At 42.5% G+C, this 14,730-nt stretch overlaps 1 protein-coding gene across 1 annotated transcript in view; it reads right to left on the bottom strand.

The window, feature by feature from the left end:
* Positions 1 to 14,730, bottom strand: part of cngb1a (cyclic nucleotide gated channel subunit beta 1a) — a 34,593-nt gene that overhangs the window by 13,807 nt on the left and 6,056 nt on the right. The window contains exons 11-21 of the mRNA XM_085472326.1: positions 14,144 to 14,201; positions 13,764 to 13,793; positions 13,516 to 13,576; positions 13,390 to 13,417; positions 10,873 to 11,006; positions 9,833 to 9,930; positions 9,538 to 9,675; positions 9,308 to 9,349; positions 4,692 to 4,905; positions 2,484 to 2,520; positions 911 to 1,052 (exon numbers count right to left, since the gene is read on the bottom strand). Coding sequence (XP_085328452.1) covers positions 911 to 1,052; positions 2,484 to 2,520; positions 4,692 to 4,905; positions 9,308 to 9,349; positions 9,538 to 9,675; positions 9,833 to 9,930; positions 10,873 to 11,006; positions 13,390 to 13,417; positions 13,516 to 13,576; positions 13,764 to 13,793; positions 14,144 to 14,201 — 982 coding nt within the window. The remainder of the gene's footprint in view (positions 1 to 910; positions 1,053 to 2,483; positions 2,521 to 4,691; positions 4,906 to 9,307; positions 9,350 to 9,537; positions 9,676 to 9,832; positions 9,931 to 10,872; positions 11,007 to 13,389; positions 13,418 to 13,515; positions 13,577 to 13,763; positions 13,794 to 14,143; positions 14,202 to 14,730) is intronic.

Below are 14,730 nucleotides of genomic sequence, written 5' to 3'. Positions count from 1 at the left end.
TAATTTAATTCTTTGGGTTAAAAACTGCTTTAAAGATTTTGGCTTCGTGTAGCTCTGTTTTATTTTTATTCCACCGAGACGTCATCTGAACATACGACTTACCTCAAAGACCATCGGAGGCCGATACTGCGCAGGAAGATTTGGGATGAAGACCCTTCAAGCAGAGCAACCGTGCATTGCTCTGCTTGTCAATACTGACAAAGTTGTGTATATTGTAGTGTGTATTGACCAGCAGTGTTTGTCACTACTGGTCATTTACAAATATTCTTTGCTCCCATTGGTGCCTGCTTTCATTAAAGTTGCGAGAATATTGACTTGGGACCCGCCCACTGCGTGTTTATTCCGTCTCTTGTTGCTACACGTCGAGGAATTTTATTGATATCTGAAGATTTCTGGTTATCTTTGAGATCAGCAGATACAAAAATACCACCTACTGGCCAATCGGATCTCTGGAAAAGCACGTCTCCATTCCTGTAAAATTCCTTGGATGTTTGTGTGCTGAAGGTTAACTGGGTTAACTTATGGAGCTGAAGACCACCTTCAGGTGACCTCTGACCCTGACAGTGATAACATGGGTATGTCAAACGTCCTTTGGTGTGCAGGCCTCTGAACATGGAGATATGAATCAGTTCAAACAGTTTCAGAAAGGATGGAGCTAAAGAAAGATTTAAGGAAACCATTTACATTGATTTTAACTCAGAGTTGTGTTTTTAATCATATTTGGAGCTGTTAGATGTTTCGCTCAGCAACTTTTAGCAGGACAAGAACAACCATGAAAGGATGCAAAGTTGGACATGAAGACAGGATAACACAGACATTAAACATGGATTCTTTCATACATTTACATGTCTTAGCGTGGTAACAGCGCCCCCTGAAGGCCGTGAGCAGCAGCATACACGTTGTGTGTTACCTGAGCTCTGGGGCTGTGAGATTGTTCGGTTCTGGTTCTGGGGTGGTGATAATCTGGGGGATGTTCAGACCTTTCCCTTCCATCACATCCATCGCCTCCACCTTCAGCTCTGAAGCTTCAGCCAAACGTTTACTGCAGTTTTCTGAGGACCAGAAAATAAATGCAGTTGGACCTCAGGCAACGTCTTCCTACACGAATCAACTCGCCCTCAACTGAACCGCATTTCAGGTCGACGTGTTAAACTGCTGTTTCCAAAGCACCAGCGCAACTTTAAACTTCTGCTTTCATTTATTTGTAGATGATAAAATGCTGATTGTTGCCTCTGGACACATCCAGAGGAAAAAAAAAAAAAGAACTGATGAGGTTTTATGGTAAGAAAAATGTGTATTTAAATAAATATATAAATTTTTATACGTTTACGGGCCAAGTGTGTTCTCCAGTTTACAGATGTGTGGTGTTTACAAGAGTTATTCAGCATTAAATATGTAAAACTGTCTGGAAATAACCCCAAATCCACAGAAGCCCCCCTGCATTTAATGTTACCAGCTCGATAAATGGCCTCTCTTATTCTAACAGGTCACAGAAAATATGATGCAGGTAAAGTCACAGAGTTTCTCTTCAGTCTTAAATGAGAATCACAGGACTGAAGTCCAGTTTTGATTTCCTGTGTCCACATAAATGGAGCAAAAACTGATTCATGCTTGCTTAAATATTTCGGCCTCAACAGGAAATCTGCATCACGCTGCTTCATGAAAATCCATCACCAGGGGCAACAACGTGGCAGATAAAGAACTCTTCAGTAACAAATCCCATCACACAGACTATCGCGAGGTAAACATGGAGATTCTGTTGCCCAGTTTTGTTGGTGATTCAGCTCTAAACGACTCATTAAAAACAGCAAAGGGACAAGCACACAGCCTACAGCAGCTCAGACATCCACCTCCTCCTGATTACCTGTGGCGCGCTTAGTTGGCAGCTGATGGTGAAGCACATCAGAGCTGCAGAGCATGATAGGAGTGAGGATGAGGGGGAAATAGGACGTTCGGAGGCACTGGAAGTGTGTTTGTTTGGTTTGGCACTTCAAAGGTTTCGATCTACACAGATTATCTAGTCTATAATCTATAAGGTGTCTCTAGGAGTCTGCTGGAGGGGGGTGGGGGTTACGGCTGCTAAGGATCCTGGGACTTGGAGTTAAGGCCCCTGAAGCGGCTGTAGATGCTCATACAGCACTGCTGCGCCTGCTTGGTGAGCTGCAACAGCTCCTGGGTCAGCTGGGCGAGCTCTGGCGGTGGTGCCGGCACGGACAGCGTGGGAGGGGTGAGGTTATGGTTACGCATCAGCTTTGTGCAGCTCTCCAGGCACTCGGCAGCATGAGGGAATCGAAGCAGAAAGCTCTTTATCGGAGAGCAAATGTCAGGAACTAGACAGAGAAACAGCAGTGAGAAGGGTTAGCGTTAGGGTCCTAAAACCGGACCAGTGAAGGTAACAAAGGGCAAAGAAATCCATGAAGAGAGCAGTCGGAACAAGAGAAACAAGAAGACCGAACAGATAAAACCTGATTTTTCAGTCTCACCTCCACATCCACCTTCTTCTGCTTCTGCTGTGCTGGTCTGAGAATTAAGAAGAAAACAATTATTAAAAACAAGATATAACTGTCAATCCGCCCTGCAGTCACAGGAACATGACATGGTTGAAATTTCCTTAGAAAACCAGTGAGTGATTCTCAAGTAGAGATGCTCTTTTCCAACTGTTTCCAAGGAACCACAGGAATTGGATTTCTCACCGACGTCCACACGAACTAATGACCTTTAACACCAACAGACTGATCTCCACGACAGCTTAGCCAGCTCGGTCCTCTGATGGAGACCACTCAATACACTGAAAGCTCAGGACAAAGTCAAGCAGCTGGAACTCCTTTCTGACATTTTAGGTGAAATATCTGGGATAATCAGAAGAAATTAATCAGAGATTAACTCTTCGAAGTACGTATAATTCAGGTTGTAGAGTGCTGGTTTAGGAAGTGAGAACATACCAAAAAAATTAAGACCAATAAATAACAATGCCAGTGGTATCTGGCACCAGGTCAGCAGATCTTTCAAGTCCAGAACTTTTTCTAATGTGTCCTCCAATAATAAGTTCTTCAAGTTCCTAGATTGTCTCTTTGACTTTCACCAGGTTCTTCCTCTTGCTCTCTGGGAAAGAAGCCACAAAGATTCAGAGCCACTTTGACTCGGTCTTTTGTACATTCCTCCTTACATTCCTCAGGTTCTCAGCTACACCTCCCTCTGTACTCTTCCACCTTCAAGCTCATGGAGGGACACCGATTCATTCCCAACCAGTCGAGAGACAATCTCTCCAGCTTGTGTTGGTTCTACCTCACATGGGGTCTCCTCCTGGTTCGACATGCAGCAGGCATGCAGGAGACATCCTGGGCAAATGATGAACCACTGCAGGTGGCTCCTTTTCAGTGTGTAGGAGTCATGGCTCTACTCTAAATGAGTTCCTCCCCTTCCGTCCAGAGTCCCTTCAGGAGAAGCTCTTTTCCACAGGATGTGTCCTCGATCTCATTCTTTGGGTCACTACCTCATGACTAGGGATGTGTACCGGTATCCGGTGCCATGATGGCACCGGTTCTGACATAAACGGTAGTAACCAGACCGAAAAGCAGCGCACATTTCAGTGCTTTATTTCGGTCCTTTTTTTTTTTTTACTGAGATGTCACACACTTTGGATTCTAGCCAATCATTTTACCTTTGCGAGCGTAGTAGGCAGGCCCAGGTACGTCCGTTCTTTTAGAGCAGAGCTACAGATTAAAAATGCCCAAGGCGAAGCGGTCAAAGTCTGGCTGTACTTCACAGCAAAAGATGCAAACTCAGCAGCAACAAGTGCTTTAAGCTGATACTGTGATACTGTGCAAAGGAGGTAACACCTCGAATCTGATGAAACACCTGGCAACGCATAGCATTTTTTTAAAAGCCGAGAAATGCGCCGTATTTGATAGCTTGCTGCGAGACCTCACACCGAGCACATCTACTGCGGGTGTGGTGCCTGTTATCGGACCCGGAGTTAGCAATATCCCCCAAGAACCCAAAGAGGAGAGTCCTGGCCCCTAGCCCTGCCAGTGTAGCAGAAATGATGAGGATGATGATGCAGCAGCAGCCGTTCTTCTCTGCATGAGTAGCTTCATGTTGTTCATGTGTAATTTACGTTGAGTAGGCTAACCACGTTATTACATTAATGCATGTAAGGTGAACTAGCAAACAGACGTAGTTACATGCGGCTGTCTTCTTGTTTGATGGCAGATACTCCCTTCACCCTGGCCAAAAAGGCTAAAATGACCAAAGAAAAAGTGGAAAACAGTTAAACATGAGAGGTTTAGGACAAAGTTTGTGTTTTTTCCATTGTTTAAGCACTGCTTCCAGCCAAGAGTGATACCATATATGCCCCATAGCTGCAGAAAAGGCTAACATTGTTATCTTTTTACAAAAAGACAGCTAAACGAGGTTTTTGGACAAAGTGTGTGTTCTCCATTCTTTAAGCACCAGTTCGAGCACCAGTTCGAGCACCGTTTAAGCACCAGCACCGTTTCAAAAGTACCGGTTTGGTACTGGTATCGGATAAAACCTAAATGATACCCATCCCTACTCATGACCAAAGGTGAGGGTAGGAAACTAGATCAAACAGCCCTTCTGTCAATCTACCGCTCACCTGTCAACATACTCGAACTCTTCTGCTTGGATCAAACTACCATCTACTGAAGCAGAATCCAGGAGACCATCACCTGATCCGTGGTAGTGGGTGGAGTTTCTGGAGGCAGTGGCTCAGGTTGTTGGGAGACTGGTTCTGCATCTGTTGAAGGAGTGGCTTCCTCTGGTGCTTCAGATTCAGTGGGTGGAGTTGGGGGCTTGTGGGTTTTGTCTGGAGCAGGCTCCACCTTTTCCACTTGAGTTGTTGCTTTGATTTCATCTTCAGCTGGGCAGACGTCTACCATGCACCTGGTGAAGAGGAGCAGCCGTCATTAACATCATAGAAGAGCGAACCAGACCTGCACAAAAGCTGCAGAGCTGATCCTTCCACTGACATCATCTGCACTGACAAGCAACAATTCACAGCAACGTTCATGTCAGAGTTTACAGTGTGAGGTGAATATCTCAGTGAGTTTCCTATGAGAAGCACGTGGGCACAGGAAAACTTACAATTGCAATGTAAGTGGCTTCTGTTTGAGGTATAATCTACTGTGGAAGGATCTGATAGGGAAATACTGACATTTGTACTCTTGGGTCCTGTTTTTCTAAATTATGAGACAAAATGTTTGCAACTGGTCAAACATTCAGGCATAAGGTTGTACCCTGAACCCCATGGGGCAAATATCTGAGGTGAGATCTTTTCTCATTTTTGCCGTTCACTGGATAACGTTGTTATTATGGGTAAGTGTGTACAGAGGACACGAATCGCATTTAAACACATCAAATTCTTTCTAGAAATGGTGAGCCAGTTTAGTTTGGTTTATTTTGTTAATTGTTGGCAGTTATATTAGAAATAACAGGATGCTGTCAGCATTATTTGGGAACATCAATATAATCGATTACAATACCTGCCCTGTTCAAGCAACACTGCTAAAGAAGACAACACTGGGCTGTGTCTGGGCCTGTTAGTATTTTTTTGTTCTAAGTAATCAAGGTAATCGATTATACAAAGCAAAATGTGCCCTCTTGGCTGTATCTTGGACTGAATCTTCAACTATAGTTAACCATAATGAAGCCACCAGAAGCAGGTGAAACACAGTAGCTGGCTGACAAAAACAGAACTGCTTTATTCTGTGTGGTTATACCGCCTATAAAAAAATCCAACCTACCTTTTGAGATCTGCCCTGATTCACAGAAGAAAAGTAGGCAAGACGCAGCAGAAAATAAAAGGTAAATGTAATCACTGGAAAAACTGAAAGAAGCAACTTCTACAGGAGTAGTGCATAGTAAACGTCTGGGCATAAAAACTATTTGAACCAAAGTCCTGCCCTGATTTCTGGATAACCATAAACTCTGAAAGCCCCTCTATACATACAACAAAGGAAACATCTAACGACAGAAAGTTAGTTGTTGGAGACCAAAGAGAGCTTTACCAGGAGACTCCACGTGAACCCATCATGCCAGTTTGCTGAAGTCAGGCCTTTGTCAGCGTAACGAAACAAGTACAACATGCAGTGAAATGTGTTGCGTCCGAGCTGCAGACGTAGCCACACCATTCCAGGGCATTCGTGGCGATCGTGGCTCAAGAGTTGGGAGTTCGCCTTGTAATCGGAAGGTTGCCGGTTCGAGCCCCGGCTCAGACAGTCTCGGTCGTTGTGTCCTTGGGCAAGACACTTCACCCGTTGCCTACTGGTGGTGGTCAGAGGGCCCGGTGGCGCCAGTGTCTGGCAGCCTCGCCTCTGTCAGTGCGCCCCAGGGTGGCTGTGGCTACAATGTAGCTGCCATCACCAGTGTGTGAATGGGTGGATGACTGGATGTGTAAAGCGCTTTGGGGTCCTTAGGGACTAGAAAAGCGCTATTTAAATACAGGCCATTTACCATTCCTTTGGACCTAGCCAGGACCCTTACTGGATACTCGGAAGGAATCAAACTTACCACTACACTATTCAGCTGCCAAAAGCTTGCCCATTGTCTGCTTACCAAACCCCAGGATTGAACCAGGGACCTTTAGATCTTCGGTGTAACGCTCTCCCAACTGAGCTACTTCAGCTGGCTGTGTCTGACATTCACCGTTAACAACAGGAATCAGCTGATTCTTCTTAGGTTAAATCTGTGGTGTGAGGTTGTGTTGTTCAAAGTCTGGCCTGCTGTGCTTTTTGGGGCCGAGCTGTTATGACAGCTGGCTACGCTGGTGCAGATTAGGTTTGAACTTTTTATAAATATGCATTTATGTACAGGTGTCACTGATGTGACACATTTAAAATGTTTTCACAGAAGCACTGTATGGCCAAAACACATGTAGGAAATTAAACAATGTGTGGGCTGGACGTCATCAGTGACCCATCATAGGAAGGGCTGGATTTTGTTTTAACTACATGGCAAATTTTAAAAAAGTCTCTAACATTCATCTTGGGTATACAGTTTAATTCAATTCAATTTTATTTCTGTAGCACCAAATCACAATACCAGTTACCTCAAGGCGCTGAAAGCTTTAGTTTAACAACCGAATGACAACTTGAAGATTTGAAATGACCATTTCTCGTTAGGTCTTATTCATTGGCGCTAGAAAGGAGCCAAATAAAACCGGGTAGTGTTTTATTTGGCCAACCAACTCCTGCAAATACATTGGACTCTTTAGTACCCAGGCAACATTAGTGCTATGGAAAAGTAAACGAGCTGTGAACCAAGTTTGAGGAAAAAGCTATGGGAGAACTGACAGTGCGGCCCTCTGGTTTTATCCTTCAGAATGTTCTCCAAGTGACAAAACTGATTTCAGCTCCTAGTGGAGCGAGTCGAGTTCGAACAAACACCTGTTAAAAAGAAGAGATACCAGCCAGGAACGGGGCAGGACTTCAGTTTGCTCTAAAAAGATGTAAAAGGTTTAAAGCTTCATAAATCTGATAATGCCAGCAGGCACATCAGCCTCTTAGTGCACACTTGTGTGTGCAAACTATTTGAGTATCTTTTAGTTTCTTACTCTACAAGCAGACCAAATTCTATGACCAAACTTACTGATCAGATTTAGTCTCTTCCTCAACAGTGGTCTTGATTTTATCTTCCTCTGTCACTTTATTTTCCTCAGGACTCTGATTCTCTGTGCTGTCTTCACTGTCCTCCTGCAGGTTTTGTAACCTGAACAGCGTGCAGCAAATGTTAAATAAGATGGAGAGTCCCAGTCAGACACCTGAGACAGCTGAGCTCATCTTTCAACCATTCTGAAGCTAAAGGCGGTAGCGACAGAGCTAAGCAGAGAGCAGCGAAGGTGCATGAAGATGAAGCCTGCTGTTAAACTATAAACTAAAAAGGCTAGACCAGCAGAAACTGTCCACAAACTACACTACTGTTATCCATGGACACATGGATATGCACACAGCAAACCTTTGGAGGCCTTATGTTGAAAATGTTGATAAAATATTTCATAACTCTACAAGAACAGAAACAAGTCGCACAGAGCGACAGCAGCGATCTCAAATCAATTTTCTATCAATTTAAAGAAAAACAGGCTGAATCCAACAATAACGCTTCCTATTCCAACAGCCTGTTCTTTGAATGGGACCTGAATGTATAGTATTTTTACGATTTCGTGCTCTAATTGTTTTAGATGTTCTCATAATTATAACATATAGAAGTTGGAATTTTTCAAGGTTTTATTTTTTTTGACATTTAATAACTAGTCGACTGGTTTGCGGAACCTGACTGATGTGGAAGGTCAGTGTTCAGGGAAGGATCTTACAGATGGCGTGACATAAAAACAGCTGTTATGAATGACACACCGACATCAGGGGTCTGTATGACCTGTATGTCCTGTACAGTGACATTGATGCCATACACCTTGGCTTTGTGTTGTTACATGACTTACTGTTGGCTAAGGTCAGTACAGTATAATGTTACATGTAGTACTAGTTAGTGTTAGCAGTTGTTTTTAACTTAGATGTAGCCAACTAGCCAATAAGCATTTACATTCCAGCGATTTTCTCAAGTAGTAACTTGAGGACACTACGGTTAGCTAGCTAGCTAACTTAGCTTACATAGCTATCTACAGAAATATATTAGCTGTGTTATTAGCTAAATATAACACTATTAGCTAAATATGTTAGCTAATGTTAGCTGATAAAGTAACTTAGAAAAAACTAATTTATCTGCACAAACAGCCCTGGGAGTGAGGTGTGTGAGGTAGCTTACAAATCTTTAAGACTAACAAGTAAGCTAGTGTTTGCTTATATTAGCCAAGATTGACAGCTTTCAATCAAAGAGCCCCCATCAATAAAATGCTCTGCTGACGATAATCCTCATTTCCCCACACTTCAATTTGGCTAGACAGCATTCATTAGATGAAAAAGATTTTTTTCTAGTTATTGTTATCTAATGTTGCTAGCTAATGTGGCATCCTTTGATTTGAGTGCAATCAAAGATGAGAGAAACCAGCCTGTTGTTAAAGGCATCAAAGAGAGCTGGGAAATTTCTCTTTTCATGAAAGCGTACATGTTGCTGATAGGAGTTCAGCAGTAGCATGTAAGTTATTTAACACACTGTTCAACCCAACACTTGGAATATAAAGTGCTATGTGGATTGTGTTTGAGATAAGAACATTGTCTCACCTGTCCCATCACTTTCAGGTGATATAAAAGCTGCAGCAGCCTAAGCTAGGAGCACAAAAGCAGCATGTAAGACCCACAGCATTGTTATTTGGGCTTCACCAAAGGAAACTTACTCTGGATCATCCTCATTTTCTTCTTCCAGGATATTGGGCAGCCTGTTCAAAGCAAACAGGAGCAATTCGAGGTTTCAGGTCACGTTGGATTGTTTTCTGTTTATCATACTACTGCTCAGATGTTTGAGATACAACAAGGATCTTTTTTGATAAATCCCAATAAGCTCATAGGTTAGAGCACTTTGCCATGGCGCTGCTCATGCGTGATGTTTTGAATTGATGTTACTTACTGTTCATTGGACTCTGGTAGTGTTTCTATTACAATCTTAGCTGAATGCTCCACCTCGAGCTGGCGGACTGCCTCCTCCGCTGCCTTTCTGGCCATCTCCTCGGCCACACGAGCTGCCTCCAGACGCTCCTGCTGCAGCCTGTAACAAGATCAATCAATAGTCATGGATAGAAGAATTTATGTGACTTAAATAACAAAGACATCTTGCTAAAATTGCTCCCCAAGAACGCCCAAGAGACATCATCATCATCATCATCATCCTTATTGCACATATGAGACAAAAGACTGAGGCTAACCTTTCCTCCATGTGAGCTAGGACTGCCTCTCCAGCCTCCTTTTTGATGCTGTCAATCAGTGGACTCAACTCATCCACCTGTGATTCTGCATCTCCAGTCTGCAACCAGCCATGATTTTAGTTACTTAGCAACAGTTCACTCGAGCAGTCATCAGTCACCTAATGAACTCTGGTAGCACCATGATAACATTTACACAAGGCCTTTGTTAGTATTACCTTATCCTTCCCCATAGTGCTGAGACTGGAGTCTGATTCTGAAAACATTGTCAGACATAAACCGGTCCATGGCGCAAAAAAGGTTGGGGACTGCTGTCATATATCACACTATTTACCACAGTGTTTACAGTTCTCCTGCCATTTCACTTTTGCCATGGTACTGGAATACTGGTATCCTGGGTCTGCAAAACATACTATGGTACAACCAGTACTACAGTGGTATTTGAAGTGCTGCAGTACCTAAAGTGCTTACTAAATAACTTATTCTGGTAGTACCAGTTTCCCACTGAAAGTGTTAATTCAAAAATGACCGTGGTAACATTTAGATGGCCACAGTACCAGCACTGGTATTAACACTTATCCTTCCAAATGCCACTGGGGTTATTGGACCCTTGTTCTTAAGGACAAAAGTTTATACACCATCTACAATCTTTACTACAGTGGTAATAGAAGTGCTGCCATTACTTTGGTGCTACCATAGTAGAGTGCCCTGTAGTTACTGTGAAACCATAATACCAAACATGGTACCATATAAATAGACACAGTGCCTACACTGGTACTACCATGTTGATTGTCCCATGGCATTGGGATACTGATATCCTGAAGGACATGTACTGGTAACTGAAGTGCTGTCATGCCTTTCTGGGACTACGACTGCAGAGCTGCTACCATACCATTCTTCCACATGGGTTAGTACCATGTTAGTACCATGTTACCTGTGGCAGAACTACAATTTGATTTAAAATACTTATGTTCATAGTGAGCATATTACACTGGTGTGGCTCAGAGCTGTGTGTTACAATCATGCGGTCAGGTCAGGCTCACCTCCTTTTTGGATGGCTTCACATCCTCTTTCTTCTCCAGCTGTGGCTCTTCCTTCACCTCCGGCTTTGTTTCCTTGACTTCTTCCTGTTCAATGTCCTCCAGCACCAGGTCTGTGTTCTTCTGTATGATACTGACTGAATGGCACATGGCAGGAAGAACAGGGCTGAAGACTTTCTCTATATTTATGTGTTTAGAAGTCTCCAAGAAGGTGCAGTAAAAGCTGGAGTATTCATTTAAAAGGTTGTAATAAGAAACATACATCAATCTAGTAATCCTAACAGATGGCTAGTATGAAACTTTTGCTTTAAAAAGGTTAAAGTAAAGAAATGGACTGTGTTTGGGGTAATTCAGGTAATTCATACTGAGTAACTGCATTTTCATTTGTTTTAGATGTGCGGGTTTAATTATTAGAACGTCTAGATTTTCAAACGGCTCCTTTTGATCCATATTGTGAAGTATTTAAGCACCTGCTACTTAACTGGCATGTCTGAAATAAATATTTTAATTGAAGAATTTAGAAATAAATGTGCTTTGAGTCCTAAAAAAGCTTAAGTTGCTAGAAATGATTAGATTTTTGAACAGTTGATAACTGATTGATTGGTTGGTTGATTGATAGGTCTATTGCCCTTTTCAGGTTTATAACAACAACACAACAGACACCTTTTTTCCAAATAATGTCTTTATTATAATGAATATTAAGCAAAAGGCTTCCTTTGTAGTCGTCTGCAATGATTTAGCAAAAACCTTCAAAGGGGACCAGTTGTGCTTTACCTCAGTTTCTGGCTGGTATCATTTTAATATGAATAAACATATTTATGTTTATTTGTATTCAAAGTTTCAAAGACTACGCAGAAGTCACTTGCTACAGGAACAGCACCCTCATGACGTACAGGCAGTACATCTCAAAAACACAAGGTGCTGCCCCTCTGTAGGCTTCCATAAGTCAGGCAATCAGAAGGCATTGGGCTTTTAGAGATGGGTACCTTGAAGAGACGGGAGCTAAAGCAGCTAGTTTCAGACAGGAAACTACATAAAGGGGCAATATACGATAAATAAGAATTATTTTCACCTGAGAATCTTGCCAAGTTACTCTGGTTAAGTTCCAGGATTAAAAGATTAAAGAGCTGGAAATGAGAACAACTGGTCCCCTTTACCAAGCAAGCAGTTGACGTGGACTACCAGCAATCCAGAGTTCCCAGTATGAAGGGGCACCAAAGGCTTGGACTTTAAACAGAGCATAGCAATAAAGACTTCCTAATCATAACTGGTGTTCATTAAAGGGGACATATTCTGCTTTTTGTTTGTTTTCCTTCAAATATCTCCTGTTCAGATGGTGGAAGTTCATATTAAACATGGGCAAAGAGTGAGATTAACCCTAATATGGTCATCTCAGACACGGATGCCCCGCCCACCTTATAAAGGGCAGCTTATCATAAGAAAGGGGGAGGAGCTAACATAATGTTTTAGACAAAGAAAGAACTTTGTGAATGAACAACGACCCGGTGTGAGACAAAGGATTATTTTGGACTTTGAATCATGCAAAGCTACTCTGTTAGAGTCAAACAATCAAAACAGGGAGCAGAAGCAGAATGAGTCCCCTTGAATAAAATCATACAATTGTGCCCCTTTTCTAAGTTTAAGTTCCGCACGATGGCTGTGCAAAACAAAAGCAGTGCAGCTTTGTGAGCGCTACAGGACTGAATCTTGCCGTAGCTGTGCGCAAACAGCTCTGAGTGTCCGTCAGTCAGTTAAAGTGTCTGCTGCTGTCAGTGTCAGTGTGAGCGACTCTGTCCCGCTCTTCCTTCTCCTTTTATTTTAAGGGGCTCTGTCCGCCTTTCCCCCCTGAAACAGAAGGAGAAGAGCAGCCCAGTTACAGTCTGCCTCATCACTGACACCAACCCCTGACCTACCACTAACCAATCAATCAATTCGCCAGTGCACGTGTCACAGAATAATATAAATGGGGTCTTCTAAAAAAATAGATGTAGTAAGAAAATTACTTTTTAATTGACTTAAATCTGTAGCTCGGTTTAGGGTGTTTGTCATCGAAAAGTTTGGTTGTAACAATGAAACGCGAGAAATTTCCCACCTCACTTCTATTAAATCAGTAAATGTTTTTATATAGAACTTTAGTATATTTAATGAAGGCATCCAAACAACCAAATGCATTTTACACCCACTCCAAGAGTCACAGTGTAAGGATGAACCAGGTTTTCAGTCAGCATGATTTCTATAACCAACTTTCAGCCAACTTCAGAAAGTCTATATTGGGATCTTCATGTGTCAGTGGTGGCTGCTCAAAACAAGCTACAGCATATAAAAAGTCTCCTTTTCACGTGCATTTATATCGGATCATCGAGCTGCGTTTCCTGTTGTATTGTTCCCTTTGGGATGGATGGATGTAAATTATCTGTATCTCAGTATTTTCTGTCCAAGCTGCTCATCGTACAATTGGCCACTAATAAACTCACAACTGAGTGTGATGCAACTCTGATGTTGGTTTGTTGTTGTACTTACTGGTCTGCACCTCGTCATTTCCTGCATCCTGTATGAAGGAAACAGATGACACCTTCAGGTCACCTGACCTAACTGGAATTTTATGGCATGTTTGCGAGAGCTGAGCGTCGTGTAACAGCAACTCACCGACTTCTGCACGGGCTGAGGCAACATGCGACCGATCCCATTGACGATCCAGCCCATCATGCTGGAAGAACAACAAGAAGAGTTGACTACAGTCAACATCCGCATAGAATCATGGAGGTATGGTTTGTTTGGTTTTCAGGACCAAACCTGACGCTGAACTGCTTTTCTTCTGTCTGGACTAACGCTAGCTTCCCTGCTAACAAGGACAAAATACTTTTCTATCTCAACATAAACATGTTTCCACTTACTTTGGTGGCTCCTCGGCTTCCTTGGTGGACCTGTGAGGACAAAAGTAGGAGAGACCTGAGCTTCCAGCTTTGAAAAATCAAGCAAAGCTGCCTTAAACCTGCATTCTTCCTAATAACCAGCAGGGGGCGACTCCTCTGGCATGATTTTGTAGAAGGCTGTGAGAAAATGTACTTCCTGCTCACCTGATCTCTGAGCTAAGTAACACCTTCCGGTGAGTTTATGGTCTCAATCACTAGTTTTAAATCTTACCGAATGAAACATGATGCTCATTTTGTAAATTATGGTCCAATTTAGAGTAAAATAGATCATTCCGCAGGGCCTGATTCCCTTTTAAAGACTTTAAAACAGGACACAACACCGTGACAAAGGTTTGACTCACTTCTCGGTCTCTGGGGCTGGTTTGGGGACAGGTGGAGGAGCTGGAGGCGGAGCTTCAGCTGTTTAAAAGGGGAGGAGCAAATCATATTAGCACAATTTTACAAAACGGCATCACTGAATCCTAAAGTTTTACATGTCCAAGAAAAGGCATCTGGCAGAAAGAGGCTAAGTAGAATTACAGATGTTGGACGCAGCTTACACTGCTGTTAGCAACTGCATTTATAGTTAAAAAAAAATCAGAAAGCTGTCATCAGTTCGTAAAGATTTTCTTGCTGAATAATATCTAAACATGTATTTCCATAAAATGCTGATTCTATTGGTTTTTGTGAAGGTTATCTACAACTATGCTGACCTCTGTGTTTTCAACCAGGACCAAATATCACAAAAGTACAGCCAGTCGAAGGTGATTAAATGTCCAAATGTTTGTTTTAGAAAGAATAAGTACTCTCTTTTCTCCAGCTGTCAGCAGAACATGATGTTTCAGGTGAGCTCAACCAAGCAAAGCAGTTCAAATCAAATATTTACCACCACAACATGAAAGAAAATCTCTGAGCTAAATAGGTCTATAATGATGATTTGTGGCTGAAT

This window comes from Copadichromis virginalis, linkage group LG1, assembly GCF_057382275.1.
Source record: "Copadichromis virginalis isolate Kocher_CV1m ecotype Utaka linkage group LG1, C_Virginalis_male_GT1.1, whole genome shotgun sequence".
Classification (NCBI taxonomy): domain Eukaryota; kingdom Metazoa; phylum Chordata; class Actinopteri; order Cichliformes; family Cichlidae; genus Copadichromis; species Copadichromis virginalis.
Note: the sequence above shows the minus strand (reverse complement) of the source record. Positions and strands in the feature narration are given on the sequence as shown.